Below are 20,844 nucleotides of genomic sequence, written 5' to 3'. Positions count from 1 at the left end.
CATGTGAACTTGTGAAGACCAATAAGCCAATTAGAATTGCATGTCATTCAAAGTGGTGGGGGCAGGGACTTTAAAGTCACCCATGTGATCGACATTTCTCAGAAAAATCTCTTAGGGACCAAACATTGGGGGAAAAAAACATGTGCAACAAAGTCACAGCAAGTCCTCCACCCCTCTAGGCAGGAAGTGCCGAGCACAAATCGTCTGTGGGGCTCTGCCCATCAGAAACAGGAAGAACAAAGTGCAAACCAGCAATGATGCCCCACCCCTCACACTAGGAAGATGGATTATGTTGCTGAACACCTTGGTGATGTTGTAACAACCTCTAACAATGATAATGGTAATTTAAGATTAGGTGTAAGTGTCATGATAGTCTCAAAATTAATCTATATTGACACTGGAGGAAACAAGGTGAAAAGTGTATTTAATGGGGATCTAATGGTGTTCATGGGAAAATACCAAACAAATACTGATTTTTCATCAGTTATCAAGATAACAATCCTTAGTCTGTATCCCTCTGTGGCACCTATTATCTATATTTCCTCTTCTCCCGTCAAACTAAAGAGAGCAATAGTCAAACCAAAGCCCACAGCTCGGACCCATCAAACACAGCATGCATGCACTTTCATAGCAACTATGTCTTTATAGAGCTTCTTGGTAATTGTGAATTGACTACACTCCAGGCAATTGCAGTCAAAGGTAAACACATCCATCATGTATTAAATAATTGGAAAATACCTCACGTGCAACACATTTCCTGCTTTAATATAAAAAAGTGGAGGGAGGATGTGTGTTTCCCTGACAATCTATTTACACAGACTTTAGGAAGGACTTACATGTATGCTATTGCAATATAAAATTGTATGAAGATAACTCAACAAACACACACACACACACATATTGGGAAAGTGAGACAACACTGTTTTGTTGAGTGTATATATAGAGAGTCTAATTACATTGTGAGCAGTAGCGATAAATCACTGGAGTCTTAATCAAAGCACTACAACAGAGAGAGTCATCAATCACTTACTACAGCACAACACAACATCAGCCCATATTGTCTCCTTGTCTTGTGGCTGGCAGCCCCACTCTGCACCCAACATGGGACATATCACTGTGACACATTATCATTAGCACAATCAACACCACTTTGGATGTACTGACAGAAAGCCATCAAATAGCAAATGGATATGGAGATATATGGGGCCATAAAGCTGACAAAACCTGATTCCCATGTCAATGTTGGTAAAGGAAGTGCACAAGGAGAAAATGAGATTTTTCCTCTCTGTTTTCTGAAAAACTGGAGCACGAGAGACGTGGACAGGCGGAGAATATCAGCAACTCCTCTGAGGTTCCTCTTCCAAGCAAAAGGTGTCAGTCTTTTGATAACCTGCTATGATCGAGTCTTTCAAAGTGACGGTCTCCTCAGCTCTGGACTTTTTCGATCTCTGCACGGACACGTTAACAGTGTTTGGCTGTGATGGATGGCAGAGAGCTGGGTCACCTCAAAGGCGCCGTGGTGACATTCAGAATGTCCCTGCTTAAGGTGGGAAAATGACAGATGGCATTTTAATGGAATCTATAAAAATGTGTCAGCACTGGGAGATGTTTTGACTTGTAGTATTTCGCTGCCCTACTTTAGATCCAAGGTACATTCACCGTCACTTTAAGATTTTGAAAATATAAAACCAACAACAGAAGAGACACAGGGTCAACCTGAAGCTCTGGGTTGGGTACAGTCATGTCTCCTTTTAGTGCCCGCATGTGCACAGTAATATATAAAGCAAACAATTTTATTTTTTTAAATGTGATTACATCATATCACTCTGCTGTTTCACATGGCTGAGGGTAAATGAAAGTGGCCAGGACAGACAGAACAAATAAAGAGAGAGGGAGAGGAGGGCTGAGATGGCAGGCAGTCAGCTATGAAGGACATGGTCGTAGCAGTTATTTTTAGTTATCAGTTTTCAGAGGCTGTCATTCGGAACATCTCATTAAAAATCAACGCCATCAACCAATTTGAATCACAGAAACTCTAAGGAAAAAAAAATCGGTGTCTTTGTCCGCCTATATAGCCTACACACACACACACACACACACCAATTTTAGTGCACCAGGCAATTATCCCTATTTTTGATGACCTCTGCAAAAGTCATTCCTCCATATTTCCTTTAATACTGAAGGGGGCGTGGACAGATGAATTTATTATATCTTGCGCCCTCAGACATGTGTCTTAAGATGCATATAGCCTGTCTAGGTTTTAATTAATTATTCTATAATGAGAGATTAAAGACTGAGATTCATTTGCATGGTGGACACAGTAAATCAGGTAGGCTATCATCACTTGTAAAGTCGTTAAACTTAATAATAGGAGCTCATGTGTTCGTCATAATGCAGCAAATCAAAGCAGTAAAAGTGCAAAAATATATAGCCTAAAATATAGGCCTATATATTATTTATTTATTTTTTCAGTGTTTGTTATAGCAAGTAACGGTAATCATAATCACACACACAGAAATGCTCAAAATGAATCAATAGATTGGATTGATCATTGACTCAGTTACAGTTTGTTTCCATCTTTCATGCCAATCAGGCCAATTTAATTTTGTTCTTGTGAAAAGTTTATTTGACTCAAATGGGTCATTTTCCTTCCAAATGTCTCTCCTTGGCTGTTAACTGCGTTTATAGATAATTACTAAAGTTATAGGTGTGAGCCACACAGCAGAGCAATTATTGCCTAATTAGTGGCTGAATTATTAAAATTCCATTTGAGGACCAACTGCTCCTTCATTTCTCTTCCAAACGCCACATTGATTGCTTTTTGATGAACTTTTCTGAGAAACTATCAACATTTGAGAAAATGTGTTTTTAAGTGTTTTGATCATTTATCTGTCTCAGTTTGTAGCTACTCTACACAGCACAGAGATGTAACTGTGCTGTGAACTGTATGGAGAACTTTACACAAAAAATTAATGCTGCCATCTGTTGGATATTTGATGTAATTGCCGCATATAAATTGGACAGTTGACAATGCTGCATTCATGGCTATGGGAAATATTACAACTCAATTAAGACCACATAGGTACAGCAAAAGTAGCGTATATTGCTTTTTTATCACACATAACCCGAGGCTGCATAATACAACAGCTCTGCTAGTCTATTTTCCAAGACAGCGCCCAAATCTATATTTATTCCGGACGACACCGGGAACTATTTTTTATTTTATCTACCGAAGAGATTTTGAAGTTACTACCGTCAACTGCGGCATTGAAAGCAGTTAAGTAGCCAAAACATGGCGGACGCGGATGAGCCGTAAGTAGCTGCCGAAGAAACAAGCAAGAAACACAGTCATTAACTGCCCGAAAGATGCTTTCAAATCTCATTAACCTACGAAAGCACAGCATGAATGAACCTTCTTTTATTCTCTCTTTTTAGGGAGAAGAAAAGAAGGAGAGTAGTGGAGCTGACTGAGAAGTTAGTGATGAATTGGTAGAACTGCCGGAAGGTTTGAGGTTAACTTACGAGAGAGGAGGAAGGTTAACGTTAGCTAGCCGAGGCAGCTAACCTGACAGTAGCTGAAAGCAGAATATAAAGTAATCAGTATACGGACAAAGCGGCTAGTTAGCTCAGCGTGAGTAGCTAACATGTCCGTACAGTGATTATTTTATAGTATCATTCACCTCTAGGCAAAGTTAGAGGTCTTTTACTGCACCTTCTCACTGTTGACATGTTAGCTATTCACGTAGCCTCCCATTGGGGAGCTGTCCAGGCAAGATAGTAGGAAACCTTTAATGTCATAGGGTCACAATGTTAGATATTGCAATTTCACTATCTTTTCATGGAAGGGTTAAACGTATTATATGGGTAAAATATGACAGAGAGATCACGTTAACACGGGGCAGGCACCAAAACAGTAGTTTATTGAATCTTCATTTTTTTTTGCATGACCTGCTAGAAATTGTCCATTTCCTTGCTATGTGAAAATTAATCTTTAATCAGAGTACTGAGTTTAAGTCTTGACTGGTTGATTTTTGTTTTATGTTTTTTGCATGATCTCTGTACACTACACTTTGTGAAATATAAAGCCATACAGTATTATGCATGCCGTCTACCCATTACATACTCTGAGATTGTCAGAGTTGCTGCTGATGGCACATTATAAATGTTCATATTGTTGTTTTCAGGATGGTGGTGGATGGAGGCAATGGACGCACCTGTGAGTGGGAGGGGCGATGGAACCATATGAAAAAGTTTCTGGAAAGATCAGGGCCTTTCACTCATCCTGACTTTGAACCAAGCACAGAGGTGAAATAGAAATTACATTAACATTGTGAGTATGATGCAGGTTGCTAATTTTTCATTGGATCTAACCAATATTCATCTCTCATCGCAGTCACTGCAGTTCATGTTAGAAACATGCAAAATCCTGGTGATTGGTGCTGGTGGTCTGGGATGTGAGCTGCTGAAAGACCTGGTAAGATTACTATTACTTTGAGTGCTTTAACGGTTGAATTGAAGTTTTTAATGAAGTGTCAACTTGAACTTTTCACGTTTTCATTCATTTTGTGGCGCAGGCTTTGTCAGGCTTTCGCAACATCCATGTTGTTGACATGGACACCATTGATGTTTCCAACCTGAATCGACAGTTCCTTTTCAGGTCAGTATTGTCATGTTGCTTTATGTATTAAGTCAAGTTGGACCTGTACTATTAAGTAATGTCAAGTAACTCTTTTCTGTTGTTGTCTAATTTTGACCAGACCAAAGGATGTAGGTCGACCGAAGGCCGATGTTGCAGCTGACTTTACTAACAGCCGAATCCCTGGATGCTGTGTAGTCCCGTATCCTTTTCAAAGTGATGAATTGTGTGTCAGTTGTTCAGAAGTGGTAGATGTTTGTAGATGCTAGAAAAGAAATGGGGTTGTACAAAAATACCAAATCAATAATTCATAATCCAGTGGAAAGAACAAGGTAGCGCCTCCAAAGTATGTGACACAATACTATTACTAATAGAATCTAATAATGTAGATACAGTAGACATCATTCTTGGAGCACAGTCAGTGTGAACTTTTTCTTAATGCTTTGTTCAGACATTTTACCAAAATCCAAGACTTGGATGAAACGTTCTACAGACGTAAGTCTTTTTTAATTTTCTGCTTGTTCAAAATGGTTGGTGGGGGTCTAACAATACAGACACTCTATGATTCAGTTCAATACACAATACATAATACAAGGCTCATGGTTTGATTCACTCACACTCACTCACTTGTCTCTATAATAAATAACATGAGATGAAAGATGGGCTGAAAAGCAATATCAACATTTAACAAGTCTTCACCTGCTTGTTATATTTCAGTACACTGGCTGATGCATTCCCACTGTGCATATAATTTGTGTTGAATTATGTTGGGATCCATTTTTAGCTCTCTAATGCATATTGTTTTTATATTAAGAAATGCTTTGGTGCTTTCTAACCTGTACTGGTTGAACTGCGTTATTATTAGATATGGGATTTGAATGTATTCACCTCTGTTTTCATCTAGAATTCCACATAATTGTCTGTGGGCTGGACTCTGTAGTGGCCAGGAGGTGGATGAATGGTATGCTGGTAAGTTATTCGTCTTCCATACAATCTTTGTCACATTTGTGGATGCTCTATACAAATTCTCTTTGTGTAACTGTAATCAATGGTGTGTGTCTTTCTGTGCAGCTGTCTTTGTTGGTTTATGAGGATGGTGTCTTGGATCCAGGTTCCATTATTCCCTTAATCGATGGGGGGACCGAAGGTTTTAAAGGAAATGCCAGAGTCATTCTCCCTGGCATGACTGCCTGTATTGACTGCACACTTGAGCTTTATCCTCCTCAGGTAAAGTTTAAAGTTTTTTTTGATAAAATAATGTCATCTCACAAACATTTCCTGGTCTGTTTCCTAAAAATACACCTGTCTGTGTAGATCAACTTCCCCATGTGTACAATAGCCTCCATGCCTCGTTTGCCAGAACATTGCGTTGAGTATGTCCGGATGCTGCTGTGGCCTAAGGAACTACCTTTTGGAGGTATGAGACAGCCTGCAGTTCCAATCATTTCTGTTTAATGGTCTTTGTAATATATGTAATCAACGTGAAGAAACTCTGCCACCTAGCTTTAAAACCTATGAACACAGAAGTAACCTTAAGGCTTTGTTTGTGGATGTGTGTGTGTGTGCATGTGGATTAGATGGTGTGGCCCTGGATGGAGACGACCCAGAACATATCCAGTGGGTGTACCAGAGATCTCTGGAAAGGGCAGCAGAATTTAACATAACAGGAGTCACATACAGACTAACCCAGGGTGGGTACAGTACACATCAGTAAACACAGCAAGCTGTTTCTATCTGAACTATTTCTGGACCTTGATATTTAAGTCTCTGTCTGTAAAATATTTTTTTCTTTTTGTGCAAAATAATGGAGAACATTGCAACCAGTATTTCTTATAAATTCTCACTCAAAGCATCAGGGTTGATTTGTTTCCTCTGTACCATATGTTAATGTTTCAGGTGTTGTGAAAAGGATAATCCCTGCTGTAGCATCTACAAACGCTGTCATTGCTGGTAAGTAGCAAAAAGTAAATACATGAGTATTGTGGTAGAGGCCTTTGTGAAATTGTATGCCAGACCATATAGTTAATCATTTCTAAACCGTGCTGAATATACAGACTTCCTGTAAACAGAAACTTGTTTACAACTTTTTTTCTGTTTTATTTCACCCAGCTGCTTGTGCAACAGAGGTTTTCAAGATAGCATCAAGGTGAGTTTGCAGGATTTGCTCTGCAGCCATTTGTATAAATTTTGCATAAATGTTGCATGCCTGTCACCATTTCTGATGATGTTTCCTTTTCCATGTGCAGTGCCTATATGCCTCTCAATAACTACATGGTCTTCAATGACGTTGACGGCCTGTACACGTACACTTTTGAGGCAGAACGGAAGGTATGCCCCTGAAATGCATTTTCTAGTTCATGGTTTCTAAAGTGATCAAGTCATGGTTTACACACACAGTACGTTTATGTTCACTCTTGTTGTAGGAAAACTGTTCAGCCTGCAGCCAAGTACCTCTAGACCTGCACTTTGCCCCATCTTCCAAACTTCAGGAAGTGCTTGACCACTTGACTGAGAGCGCCTCCCTGTAAGGATGCCTACCTCATTAAGTCTTTTTTTTGTTTTGTTTTTTACACTAATTACTAGACTAATTACTAATATATACATACAGATTGTTGGGTTGCTGTTTGATTTGTAAAAATATGTTGCATTGCCTTCAACAAACTTTCTTTTTTTTTTCAGACAAATGAAATCACCTGCTATAACAGCAACAGTGGAAGGGAAGAACAAAACATTATATCTACAGGTAATCCTAGTATCACACTCTTCTGTGTTTTCAGCTCAGTATCATATCAATCTGAGGTTCTCTTGGTAATGTGTCCAAGGGATGTTTGTGGCTGAGTTAGTCTGAATACCTGCCCAGAGCTTACTGATGTCCAAGACTATTTTAAAAGGTCAAAATTATTATTATTGGTTCACAGTTAAACTATTAATATTGAACATATTAAGTGTGTGCTAATGGGTTTAGGCAACAATTAAAGTTAGTTTGAGCTCAAGTTCATTTGTTATTTTGTTTTCCAGTCTGTTGCTTCAATTGAACAGAGGACTCGACCAAATCTCTCCAAAACCTTGAAAGGTGAGATGCTTGTCTATACAGAATATGTTTCCCTAGCAATGCCACAGCAAACACTGGATGTTGAATGAACCTATTATGAATATTCTGACACAGTCATGTTATGAACTTGTTTTTTTTTTTCCAGAACTGGGACTGTCTGATGGGCAAGAGCTTGCTGTAGCTGATGTCACCACACCACAGACCATGTTGTTCAGACTTTGCTTTACCTCATAGGACAGACTCAAGCGCACTCCCTTGACCAGCCGATGTCATTTGTGTTTCCTGGCCAACTATGACATGAGTGCTGAATGTTTAAAATGGCCTAAAAACTGGAACAGTTTACAGTGTATTCAGTCATAGTATAAATGATGATGATACATTAGGTAATTTTATTGTTTTAATGTACTTGTTGACTAAAGTTAATGTTTTGCACTGAAAAGCCAAATCATTAGCTCACACCATGTAATGTTTTGGTGACAAATTGTCTGCAGGTGTGAAGGATTTCTGCATTAATGTGTTATCTGCACTACACTCAAATGTGCTCTGTGCAAACAAAGATATGAGCATTGGTTACTTTGGAAAATATTATTCTGTGCTTCTTTTTTGGTTTTGAATATTTTAAATATTTATTTATTCCAACACATTTGAAGTAGTGAAGAGACACTGATAATGATGTGTGAACTGGAATAAAAACGTTTTTATTTCTTACATGGCAATGTTTCTGCTTTCTCTGTTTTCCATATGAATGTGGGAGTGAAATGATGAGTCATAAAGTGTAAATGAATCAATGGAGATCCACTTTGCTTTACAGGCGCTGATGTATGACACAGACTGAACATTTAGTTTTCAAGGTACTGAACTACCGTAGCTATAAAATGGCAAAAGCTCAAGCTTACAGTAACAATATAATAATGTGTACTTCCATTGTATAGAGGTGTTTTAATTAGATGGCTAAGTAGGCAAACTGTTGAAAATATACAACTCAAGCTCAGTTAATTTTACTTAATGAGGCACTGGTGTGGTGATCACTTGAACCAAATCTTATTTAATGCGGAAGAGTATGAAAACCACTTCAGTTGAATAAAAAAATTGGGGTTATTCCACCAATATTGATCTCTGAACTTTTCCTTAGTTAAAAAAAAATGAAGGTCTGAAAACACAGCACCTTTTTTTGTGAATTTGACCAGTTGTTATTTTATGCAAATAAATGCTCTAAATGAAAATTTTAATTTCAAATTTGGGAGAAATGTTGTCAGTAGTAGGCTATATAGAATAAAACAAGTGTGCATTCTTACTCAGACACATACAGTACCTATAAATGGTAAAACCAAAGAAACTGATCATTTTGAAGTGTTTTTTAAAAGTTTTTCCAGAGGTGTACTTATCTCTGGAGGATGTCCTTCTGCTGACTGCACTTCCTTTGCATTTCTTTCTTTTTTTTCAGTTTAAGTTACACAATGCAGAGTACAGTACAAGATAATTGTCAACAACAATAGCAGGAAACAAGGAATGCTCAAAGTAATGCAGCAAAACAAAACAAAAACATTAAACCAGAAATCAAATGAAGAGAGCGATAGAGACAAAAATAAATAAATAAATAAATAAAAATACAATAAATCACAAGTCAAACTCATTACATAAGGCTATCGTAAAGCTTTGGAATTCATGCAATACTTAAGTGTGTCCAGATATAATTTACAGTAAGAAATTAAACAGAAAAGTTGGGTTTTTGTTTTGTGAATTTGCTGGTGTGTTTATGGGATTTTTGCTAATAGAGAAAAAAGGTTGATAATGACCAACTTCTTTGTAGGTATGTATTTCCTTATCAAAAAGACCAAATAAAGTACATTCAATTTTGATTTCCTTCTATTTAGCATTACAGGCCCTTTTTTTTTGTTTTTTTTTGTTCCTCTGCTTTTTTTTGTTTTTTTCTCAATGAGCTTTATTGAAAACAGCTGTACATATAAACAGATGTACAAAGAACAGGGTTGTACGTACAATTATACAATAGAACAACAGACAGGTGCTCCAATATCTATCAGTAATCATAAATAATAAATGAATCACAATAAAATAAGGTAATTATTAGCAATGTTAGTAAACATTCAATCGAAGGAAGGATAATAAATAAATGAACAAATAATATGACAGACGAAAAATAAATAAATAAATAAAAAAATAGAAAAAGGAAAGAAAAGGGGACAGAATGTAAAAGCTTTATTCTTCTTTGAAAAATCTCTCGTAAATATCTATGGATGTGATGCTTTGTTTAGTGTCAAATTAGTGTAAGGGATTTCATGTATTCTTTGAACTCATGCAAGAAACCTCTAAAGTTGGGTGAGGTTTTGGAGTATTTGCATTTATGTATGTGAAATTTCATTTTCTTCATGGGCAAAAAACATAATCACACTTTTACAGTCAATTATAATGTTTATCTTGATTTTACACACTATATATTGTTCAAGTTTTAGCATTACAGGCCCACACAGTCAGGCCGGATCATCATGACGTCATGGTGCTACGTGGAAAGGAAGTGGCGAGCAGCAGCAGCAGGCTAATGCTAGCAGCTGGGCTAACAAGTTGAGAGCGACCAAAACAAACGATGACGGCCGAGCAAGTGAGCCGAAAGAAGCTTGGGATTGAATTTCCTTGATAGTACCAGAAGCTTATCTGGTGCGGAATAACAGATACATGTGTTTTTTCTTTTCTTCTTTGTACGTGTCTGACCCGGATGGATAGATAATGCGTGCCAAATGTTTGTGGGAGCTGTGACTGTGTATCTCGGTGTCTCGTCCCTGTGTGCACCGACGACTTACAGCTTTCTGCTAACTAGCTTGGTGGACGCTAGCTGTCAACAGAGCAGAGCTTTTTTTTTTCTTCGGGGGGCAGACCAAACCCTTTGAAATCGCTAAACGTTGTTCATAACTTGACAACGTAAAAATGCCAGGACATACAGAGAAGTGACCGTGGTTTGTTTGTGTGGTTAACGCCACTTATCCCTGCTGGAAAGAAGAACCGTGGTGGTGCAACGATTTCTGAGCTTGGTTGGTTGGTGTTGTTGTTAGTTAGCTTCTTGCTAGTTAACAGTCCAAAAAAATGAGCTGGTTCAACGCATCTCACTTGTCCAGCTTCGCTAAACAAGCTTTAACAACAGCTCAGAAGTCAATCGACCGTGTGTTGGACATCAAAGAGGAGGACCAATGGGGTGGCACAACTGTAATGCCCTATGATGGTAAGTAACGTTGCTTAAAGATGGTGACACTTATGCTAATGGATCAAGACCGGTGCCACATCGTAGATTAAACATTTTGTCTGTTTTTTTGTCTTTATTATTATTATTTTTTTTTTTACAGATGTTTCAATACCGGGGAAGCTTTCATTAAGCGGAGGATGGGGGATGACGCAGTGGGAAGCACCCCCGGAGGAAAATCCATCCATCACTCCTCCTCCCTCCTCTGAGGCCATTACTACTCCTGTGACCCGCACTGTTGTGGATGAATCAGAAAACTTTTTTAGTGCCTTCCTGACACCTGTGGATGTACAAGGTGTCACCCAAAGCCAGGTAGTGTCCGTGCCCCCGGCGAAGTCCCAGAGGCGGCCTCAGGAGAAGGAGAAGGAGAAGAAACAGAAAGAGGCCGTTATCCAGACAGATGTGGTGGAGACGCAGAGTTCAGAGCCTGCTGATAAGAGTCACGAGAGTCAAACAGCTGCTGAGAGCCAGCCTGTGGAGTCCGAGTCTTCGCCGACACCACCTTACCAAGACACTGTTCTCCTGCAGCCTCTTTCTCCCGTCTCTTCCTCCGGTGATCTGACCTGTAACTCTGACAGCAAGTTGAGTAGCACAAAAACAACGGTCGATTCGACGGATGAGCTGGATTCAAAAACAGGGGAGTCACAGGCCACGCCATCAGAAAACCAGGTTGAGCAGGACACCACGGACTCGTCTCCATCTTCTGCTGTCACGTCTGAGCCGAAGAGCTCCGCCCCCTCTGGTACTTCGCCCTCTCCATCCTCTAAAGAAGCGCTGCTAGAGCATAAAGACTCGAAGGGGGAAGACCGTCAAAATGATACCCCCTCCCCTCCAGTAAGCGCTTTCTCCTCAGGAACCTCTACCACCAGTGACATTGAAGTGCTCGACCACGAGAGTGTGTTGAGTGAGAGCTCAGCCAGCTCCAGGCAGGAAACGGGTGATGGCAAGGCCGGCCTTCACTTAATGCAGGGCTCTTTCCAGCTTCTAACTGCCTCCACGTGTGGAGATTTCCCTCGACTGGAGGACTACCCCAAACTCACGGAGAGCTGCGGTTCCTCCTCAGATGCATTTGAACGCATCGATTCATTCAGTGTGCAGTCGCTGGACAGCCGGAGCGTCAGCGAGGTAAACTCAGATGACGAGATCCCTGGCAGCCGGACGCTAGCGTCTGTCACTGCGGGTCCTGCTCCTTTGACAGTGTCATCAGCTGTTTGTCAGAAGCAGGAGGATGGTGTGGCGGAGAAGGCAGGAGAGGGGGAGGAGGAGGAGGAGGAGGACGAGGGGGAAGAAGAGGGATTCACAGAAACAATGAGGGAGCAGTCACTGGATGAGATGGAGGAGAGCGGACGGAGTGCGACGCCTGTGAACAGCGAGCAGCCTGAAGAGCTGACAGAACAAGAACAGGAGTCTGAGGCCAACGTCACGTTGTCTGATCCATCCACAGCCGAAGAGCAGATCACACCTCCAATCACAGAAGAGATGAAAAGCGTCTCAACAGTTCAGATATTGGAGCTTCAAAAGGTAACGCTTTGCATAGGATTCCTTTGTTGCTGTCAATATCAGTTGTAAAGATTTGTTTCATGCACATATTACACACTTTTTACATGTTGGTTCATCATAGGGACAGTCTGTAAAATTTAACTTTACAAAGTTCATGTGTGTGCATGAACCACAGTGAATATCCTAGGCTGTTTGTTCAACTGGAAACACCCTACCCCCAGAGCATTTCTTTAGCGCAACACTTCGGCGGTAAACAAATGTGAGTGATTGATTGCTGTCATTGCTGTAGTGTGTATACAGAGCAATACCAAGAAGAAGTCATAGCCTTGTCTTGCATGAATTAACAAAAGCAATTACTTGAAAATAACTTCAGAGCAACACTATTTTGCATATGATTCCTTAGCATGAAAACCAGAAGAAAATGGCTTAATTACACTTAATTCTCTGTCTAATGTCTTAAATACATAGTGTAGTTTTCATTTTTGTTGAGTCATTTATCAATATTTTCCCCAAGAATTTGTTTTGTTATGTGAACAAGGCAATTGTAAAAATCAAAAAAGTGTATTTAAACACCATCTCAGTGTTTTTCCTCAAGAGTCAAGTTTTTATGTTTTCAAGCTTTCCTGTGCAACTGCTGTTGTAAACACAAAGACTGTTGCGGATGTGTTGTAGACGATTGACGAGCTGTCGGGTCGCCTTGAGAAGAGAGAGTCTCAGCTGCTCGCAGTCAGCAAAGACAAGGCCAGGCTGGAGGAGGAGTGTGACAACCTCAAAGAGTGAGTACATGAGACACGGACCTGCTTCACAAAGGCACTAAATCTGATCCTGATAAGGAAGTTGTTATGGCCAGTGTTCTAGCTAATATTTACTTCAGGCCAGGATTTGCCAACATAAAACCAACGTAGGCTTAACACCCATAAAATGATCATCGTTAATCTTTTATGTAAAAAACAAACAGCACTGTGCAGCTACTATAAATTGTTGTGTAATTATTAATACTACAATATGGAAATACTGTCTAAATGTTTAGGTGTTTTCTTTCAGTACGTGTTGAATGCTTAAAATAATGATTGTGTTGGCCTTGCGACTGTATAGATTTTGAGTGTGAGCTCTTTCACTAATTAGTCTGTTCATCTTCCAGTGAAGTGATAAGCCTCAAGGAGGAGAGCTCCACTGTTCAGTCCCTGAAGGATGAGTTCACCCAGCGCATAGCAGACGCAGAGAGAAAGGCTCAGCTGGCCTGCAAAGAGAGAGATATAGCCAAGAAGGTACCGCTCATATTTTAGCGATCCATGCTCTTCTTTCTCTGTCTCACATCAAAGAAGTCAACAACCCACTCAAACGTGTCCAAAGTTTCTGTGTCAAAGATGTTTTTCTGTGTTAACAGGAGATAAAAGGACTGCGAGAGGAGCTCTCTACAAGGCTGAACTCCAGTGACACAATGGAGATCATCAAAGAGAAAGAGGAGCAGATCAGAGGTCTACTGGAGGAAGGTAATACATATTTACATAATTTGCCACCTCCACTTGAATAGTAGTAGAATAAATCCACCATACATCAATCTTTGAGTAAAGGATTGTGAATGTTTTAAAGAACATTCAGAGACTTTATACCTTGGGACCGAAAAACTGCTCAGACATGGTCGATTTTGTCTCAGCATCTGTTTATAACTTTCCCTAAATAGTTTCTTTTTTTACTCTTACTCTAAGGTGAAAAGTTGTCCAAGCAGCAGCTGCAGCACAGCAACATCATCAAGAAGCTGCGTGTGAAGGAGAAGGAGAGCGACACAAGGATCATCAAGCAGACAAAGAAAATCAAGGAGCACGAGGAAGAGCTGAGGCAGCTGCAGGAGGTCAGAATTCAGATGGCTTATACTTTTGAATATTTGAATAGTTAAAATATATCACAGACTATGTCAAAAACAACACATCGTCTATTGATAATTTGTTTGTAAGACATGAGGAAACACCATGTTCTCTTACGATCTCCTATATATAATAGAGAAGAATAACACGTGACTTGTTTTCTCCTGTCCTGAATAGATAAAGTGTTAGTTGTAACTGACTACAATTAGTGTAATTATGGCTACCACTCTGTCTATGTTTGTGTGTTTAGGTTCTGGATGGGAAGGAGGAGGTGGAGAAACAGCACCGGGAAAACATCAAGAAGCTGAATGCTGTGGTGGAGCGGCAGGAGAAGGAGCTGAGCAGGCTGCAGTCGGACTCTGAGGAGCTGCAGGAGAAAAACAGAAGCCTACAGGCGGCTCTGGACAACTCTTACAAGTAAACACTGCCACACCCCACTGTTAATAGTGAATGCTGAGAACCAGAGCTCTTAGTGTAAATATATTCCATCATGCTGGTTATTATATTCCTCCATGGTTGAGAATACAGCTAAATGTTTGGAAAGTGGCATGTTTATTGTGTGGCGCTTTTTGCTGGATTTGAAAAGAGACAATGAAACTGAAGTTGGAGTGTTAACTTCCACCTTTATTTTGATGGTTTTTACATCTACATTGGGTGTAGTGTGGGAATTGTTGTAACTTTTATACACAATCCCCCAAATTCTAAGCGAACAGAAATTAGTTTGATAAACTAACTGCTTTTTAAATAATGATATATAAATACACCATAGACATTGTTTGATTTCAAATCCAGTGTGTGGAGTACAGAGCCAAAGAAAGGATGAATGCTTCACTTATGCTCGCTGACTACTCTGTAATAGGCTCATGATGTTAATGGTCTTCTTCAACATCTGCTGCCAGGGAGCTGGCAGAACTCCACAAGTCGAATGCCAGCAGAGCCAGCGTGGCTGAAGAAGTAGCTCTGAGCAGAGAAACACAGGCCAAGGAGCAGCTGGGTCTGGCGCTGGAGAAAGCCCAGGAGGAGGCCAGGATGCAGCAGGAGGCTCTGGCCAACCAGGTAACACATACTCAACATGTAAAAAAACACCATGAAGCAGTTTGTTTGCTGGATTTGGGAAATACTACACACCGAAAAAATGTCCATGCAACACATTCATAGGGGTTTAGTTTTGACTCAGTAAACCTTGGTCTTCAAACATGAGTCAGTTCTGCAGCTGTAATTTGTTTGTGATGTCTGTGCCTTGGGGCTGGAGGCACTGCAGCAGAGATCCTTTAGTTAATGATTGATTCTTTCACCACACCCGGGCTTTGTTTATCTGCACCCTCTTTCATTCACAATATTACTTTCTTTTTGCATTTATTTTTGTCATTTATACATAAATGAAATTAAACTGTTACTGTCTGCTTTCATTGTATTGTTGCCCAGATTTACTTCATCAGTTCTCTCTAATGTTGTACATAGGTGGCTGATCTGAGACTGGCTCTGCAGAGGGCTGAGCAGCAGCAGGGAAGGAAAGAAGATTATTTGAGGGAGGAGATCAGTGAGCTTCAACAGGTAACTTAATATGCGTGACCCACTGTGTCTGACCAAGCTAATCGTGACAGGGCAGCATTTGTTTCATCTGCGGTGCCATATTTTTCTTGTTCATTTTCCACAGAGGCTCCAAGAGGCAGAGACCAGAAACCAGGAGCTCAGCCAGAGTGTAACCTCGGCAACACGGCCACTTCTGCGACAGATCGAGAACTTGCAGGCCTCGTTGGGTGGACAAACGGCATCCTGGGAAAAACTGGAGACGAGCATCTCTGATAGGCTTGGTAGGAGGCGAGAGTTCAACAATCACAATCAACAAGCATTGTATGAAGCAGGTAACAATATTTAGCTTATGCCATGCACTTTTCAACAGCTGAAGCCCAGGCACAGCTGGCTGTCGCTGTGGAGAAGGAGCGTTCGGCAACAGAGGAACTGTTGTCCATCAAGTCCCAGCTGGCTTCTCTGGAGTCCCAGAATTCTTTGCTCCGCCAAGAGAAAGCCCGACACCTGGCAAACCTGGACGCTGAGAAAAGCAAGAGGGAGAAACTGGAGGATGAGTGCAGCAGGTAAATATTATATATGCAATTTAAAACTCAGGTCAACAGAGTAAAGTCATGATGCACATCCATCCTTCAACCAGTCACCAATACTTAGATTGGGATCAATCGGTTATATTTTTTAGCAGTTTAACAAAGAAGATGCATTTAATTTTGCTGTCAAGAGCTCATTTTCTTTTCAGTTATTGTGTGAAATCTATGGGTGAGTGAGAGCATTGCAGGCTGGCTAATAAATATTTGGTTTTTCAAGCTGCGTGAGTGAAACTTTTAAGTTGTACGTTTCCCTGACGGGGAATTAAACTGCAGTGGTGAGAGTGCTGAATTCTCACCACAAGACCACTGAGAGAGTGCATTGCAGATGAGAGAGATGCTGTATGAATGAGTGCTGTATGACAAAAATAGAAGAGCTGACTTCTTCTCAAATTCTTCCCTGAAAGTGTAGTGTTTTTGTCTTTGGATGGTGGCATTTCTATGCCTCCGTGTTGGCGACAGCTGGGACTGGAGGCATTATGTTTCCAAGCTGGCAGTCTGTCCTATTTTTGTGAATATGTTATTTCAGGAACACCTTGGGGGAAATTTCTCCAAATTTGGCACAGATGTTCACTTGGATTCGAGGATGAACTGATTAGATTTTAATCAAGGTCCCAAAACCACGGCCTGTTGATTATACATGACCCTGGAGTTAAAATTTACCATTGTTGTCAGACCACTTTGTTAAGGCAAAGGGTGAAAAAATTGTGTGTTCACTGGGAATTTTTTTTTTCAGACTGTGGAGGTTGTCTGAAACATTTAGTCACAACATCTCCCCTTGTAATGCTAATTCTTCCTTCCTGGAGAGTGTTTTTGTTTTACAACAAAGCCATTTGTGAGACAGAGTACGAGGCAGAGGCAGAGGCAGCAACCCTCCCCCTTCTGAGGGAGCCACTCATGCATGTACACATAGCTGTTTGTGGCAGGGCTGTGTGTTGTGGGAAGGCCTCCTGATGTGACCGGGCCAGTGGCGCAATGGATAACGCGTCTGACTACGGATCAGAAGATTCTAGGTTCGACTCCTGGCTGGCTCGATGTGTTTTTCTCTCACTTTGAGTGGACATTATGAAGCACAGGGGGGAAAATAACAGCCACATTATGCTTACGGCAGTTTAGAATAATATGCTGTTGATTGTTTGTATTGACTTTGTATTATTTTATCTCAATTCAGAGAGCATGTTGAATTGGAAAATCTACGAGGAGAACACGGTCGAATGCTAGAAGACTCCAAGAAAGAAAAGGTAACAAAATGTTTGTTTCTAATATTGTTGTTATTATCCATTGTGAAAAACATTTCCCTCATGTGTGCATTTTTGTTTCCTCTGCCAGCTGCTGTTGACCAATCAGCTAGAAATGGAGAAGATGAAGGTGGAGCAGGAGAAGAAGAAATGCTACTTGGCACAAGAGGCACTCAAAGAAAAGGTTTAAGAGGATTTTTAGAAATTATTAGAATGTTTTTATTAAAGCAGAAGTAAGCGATCCGGTCGTTTTGGCTAACTTCTTGTCAGCCGATGGAGTTAGCAGTCCCCGCCCTCGTCCCTACATCACCACATCCACGCGCATCCCTTGGCTGCACACACAGAGAGGACCGCCCCTTTATGCCGTTCTCTCTCCTCATTGGATAAAGGTTGTAGGATACAAGGAAAGTTTTCTCCTCGGCTTACAGCAGAGCAGAGTGACTGACAGACCCGTGTTTCAGACCAATCACTCTATATAAGTGATTGCTGTCGGAAGATATAACTATTTAAGACTTATATTAACACAAATATCCCGCTTACTTCTGCTTTAAATCAACATTTATCAATTGAAACAGTGAGGATGTTTTAATTATGCCGTCTAATATTGTAAAATGATTCCCCTTAAGGAGCGGAAGTCTGCGACCCACTCTGTAGGAGAGCCTGCAGCATCTTCCACCCCCTCTCTGTCCCGGTCCAGCTCCATCAGTGGGGCAGACAATGCTGGTCTGCACACACCTATTCTTTCCCAGGTACACACTTAGGGTTAAAGTCTAGAAATGACTTTGAGTTTGTATATAATTCAATTTCTGTAATTGATCTGGTTCTGTTTTTCCCCCCTCCCAGGATGACTCTTTAGACCACTCGCTAAGCACCATGACCATGTCTATGTCGATGAGCGGGACCAACCTGTATGAGGCTGCCAGGCTTTCAGGAGGCTCCAGCATCATAGAGAACCTCCAGTCACAACTCAAACTGAGAGAAGGAGAGATAGCTCAGTTACAGGTAGCAATTCACAACAAGGTTGCATTAAAGAGGAACTATGCAGGATTTTTTTTAGCCTAACTAGGCTACATTTTTACCTTAATTAAACAGCTTTGGAGTATTTGTGATGGTTTACTAAATGACATGTAACTTGTTACGAGGGAGAATGGAGGCTCTCTGCCTTCCACCTAGCGTCTCTTGGCTGAAAAAACACTTTGCAAGATCCCAGCTCTCGTCTCTGCGCATTGCCACAGACCACGCCCCATAACCTGTAATATCTTGTTTATTGGGCGGATAAGACTACACAAATATATACATCATAACATTGTATATGATATATAACGTTATTTACCACTCTATTGATTGATTTCTCGCTGGCTTTGTTGTAAACAAATGCACAAGGCCAGGAGGAGGATTAGCAAAACAGCAGAAAAGCGACCTGACTTGCATAGTTCCCCTTTAAGTTGCTTAATTCAGAATTTTTGTTAAGAAAGTTGAACAAATCTTCCAGTTTCTTTCAATTAAAAATTATGTGATTTTGAAATGTGAAAAAATTGTCAGCTGCAAATTTTACACTTTGGTAGCAAAAAAAAAAGTGTCATCCAGCGACATAATGGACTGTTTTTACCAACCCTTTTCTTTTCTCCTGTTGCTGCAGCTTGAAATCTCTGGTCTGGAGAGGAGTCGCTCTGTGATGGCGGAGGAACTGGTTCGACTTACCAATCAAAACGATGAGATGGACGAGAAGGTGAAAGAGATCCCCAAGTTGAGAGTCCTGCTCAAGGTGAGAGCTATAAATCTTCAGAAAAGATCTGAAAAAAAGAGTGTAATTGCAGCCATAAACTCTGTATCATCTTCTTCATGTGTCCTACTTGTGACTGTGTATATATCAGGATCTGGAGCAGAGGCACAACACCATCCTGCAGATGTATGGAGAAAAGGCTGAAGAGGCAGAGGAGCTGAGATTGGACCTTGAAGATGTGAAGAACATGTACAAAACCCAGATTGATGAACTTCTGCAGAACCAGAAATGAACAGTTTTTACTGCCATTGTATTACATCTGGACGCTCACAAGCAAAACCGTTGACCATCTTCGCCACAACTGCATTCACGGATAAAGATGGGCCAGAAAATACAAGTTCAGTCACTTTGTCAAAAGGAAATTATTTTATCTTTATCTATTGTTTTATTTTGATTAAATATAATATACTCTATTTAAGTGGGGTGGCGGGATTACATAACATACACTGCGTTACTACAGAACAGTATGAAGGATAGCCACAGATTGTGATTCAGGTCTCCATTTTAAATCATTTTGCTTTGCTTTAGACATAATTTCTCATGATTGAACCTTTGACAGAGTACTGTAGAGACAGTTTATAACTGTAGGAAAGGGTGAAAGCTTTTTTTTGCACTATCCAGAGTCATCCTTGTTTATTTCTTGGGGCATAATCAGAATGGTTTAAGAAATATATATAAAAATTTGTACAGAGAAATGTATGTATTCTTAACTCAAATCACAAAATGTGGTGTAGACCTGAGAGTAGTCTGTGATAGAGATCCCATGAATGGGATTTTAAATTATATAAATATGTAAATGAATAAACATTTATTCAGTGGTGGTGAGAAATTCTGTCACTCTTACTTTAAACTATGTCGACTCCCACATTGAAAGTCAGCATTTTCATTGCATTCACACAAAATACTAGATTATCTCAATGCTACAAATACTTCCTCCAATAAATCTCTGTGTTCTGAGAAATTCATACCGTTGTCCAATCTTTATATGTTGTTCCCACCATTTACCATAATTAAAACATTTAATTCAGGGGTGTCAAACGTGTTGCCCGCAGGCCAAAACTGGCCCTCGGGATGAATTTGCCAAGTGTGAAAATTACGTAAAAGACGGAATAGGCATTGTATTGTTGAAATTGCACCTATTTTTACCAAGAAATTTCAGGTTGTTCATAATATGTTTTGTAAAAGGATAGTTCATTAACTGTAAACATCTTAGTAATGTACTAAAACAAAGGGAAAAATTCAATCATGCTATTATTTTGCTGGTCCGGCCCATTTGTGATCAAATTAGGCTTTTTGTGGCCCCTGAACTATAATGAGTTTGACACCACTGGTTTAATTGAATGTTATTAAAAGTTTATACTGTTTAGGAAACACAGACTGTAAGAAACAAATGTGCAACATTT

General features: G+C 40.2%; 2 protein-coding genes across 4 annotated transcripts; both read left to right on the top strand.

Moving 5' to 3' along the window:
- Nucleotides 1-3,283: 3,283 nt before the first annotated feature.
- On the top strand, nucleotides 3,284-8,535 carry uba3 (ubiquitin-like modifier activating enzyme 3; the record flags this gene model as incomplete). 3 transcript variants are annotated; one of them, XM_083972688.1, is made up of 18 exons in its annotated part: nucleotides 3,293-3,312; nucleotides 3,436-3,474; nucleotides 4,185-4,305; nucleotides 4,394-4,474; nucleotides 4,575-4,657; nucleotides 4,758-4,838; nucleotides 5,088-5,131; nucleotides 5,541-5,605; nucleotides 5,708-5,863; nucleotides 5,951-6,053; nucleotides 6,214-6,327; nucleotides 6,533-6,586; nucleotides 6,746-6,782; nucleotides 6,883-6,964; nucleotides 7,060-7,160; nucleotides 7,316-7,379; nucleotides 7,655-7,709; nucleotides 7,834-8,535. In XM_083972688.1, 18 exons carry the CDS (start codon nucleotides 3,293-3,295, stop codon nucleotides 7,920-7,922), a joined length of 1,389 nt encoding a protein of 462 aa, XP_083828814.1. In that variant the 3' UTR covers nucleotides 7,923-8,535. The 3 variants fall into 3 exon arrangements, with proteins under 3 accessions (XP_083828815.1, XP_083828814.1, XP_083828813.1); XM_083972689.1 differs by lacking the exon at nucleotides 3,436-3,474 and having other exon boundaries at nucleotides 3,284-3,312; XM_083972687.1 differs by lacking the exon at nucleotides 3,293-3,312 and having other exon boundaries at nucleotides 3,325-3,474.
- Nucleotides 8,536-10,261: 1,726 nt separating this feature from the next.
- Nucleotides 10,262-20,372, top strand: tmf1 (TATA element modulatory factor 1). The gene is made up of 17 exons (XM_083971109.1): nucleotides 10,262-10,920; nucleotides 11,042-12,459; nucleotides 13,111-13,214; nucleotides 13,580-13,706; nucleotides 13,826-13,931; nucleotides 14,148-14,290; nucleotides 14,554-14,720; nucleotides 15,203-15,359; nucleotides 15,765-15,857; nucleotides 15,961-16,117; nucleotides 16,207-16,399; nucleotides 17,592-17,661; nucleotides 17,750-17,842; nucleotides 18,285-18,407; nucleotides 18,502-18,660; nucleotides 19,298-19,423; nucleotides 19,533-20,372. Exons 1-17 carry the CDS (start codon nucleotides 10,785-10,787, stop codon nucleotides 19,671-19,673), a joined length of 3,513 nt encoding a protein of 1,170 aa, XP_083827235.1. The 5' UTR covers nucleotides 10,262-10,784; the 3' UTR covers nucleotides 19,674-20,372.
- Nucleotides 20,373-20,844: the final 472 nt, after the last annotated feature.

This window comes from Trachurus trachurus (assembly GCF_905171665.1).
Source record: "Trachurus trachurus genome assembly, chromosome: 5".
Classification (NCBI taxonomy): Eukaryota; Metazoa; Chordata; class Actinopteri; order Carangiformes; family Carangidae; genus Trachurus; species Trachurus trachurus.
This window is presented reverse-complemented; position numbering and strand designations above follow the sequence as displayed.

Excerpts from the sequence above, each read along its gene's own strand:
- tmf1 (XM_083971109.1), top strand. The coding sequence starts at position 10,785 with ATGAGCTGGTTCAACGCATCTCACTTGTCCAGCTTCGCTAAACAAGCT. Across the intron at positions 12,460-13,110 it reads AGATATTGGAGCTTCAAAAG|ACGATTGACGAGCTGTCGGG; the intron begins GTAACGCTTTGC and ends GATGTGTTGTAG. Across the intron at positions 15,858-15,960 it reads AGATCAGTGAGCTTCAACAG|AGGCTCCAAGAGGCAGAGAC; the intron begins GTAACTTAATAT and ends CATTTTCCACAG.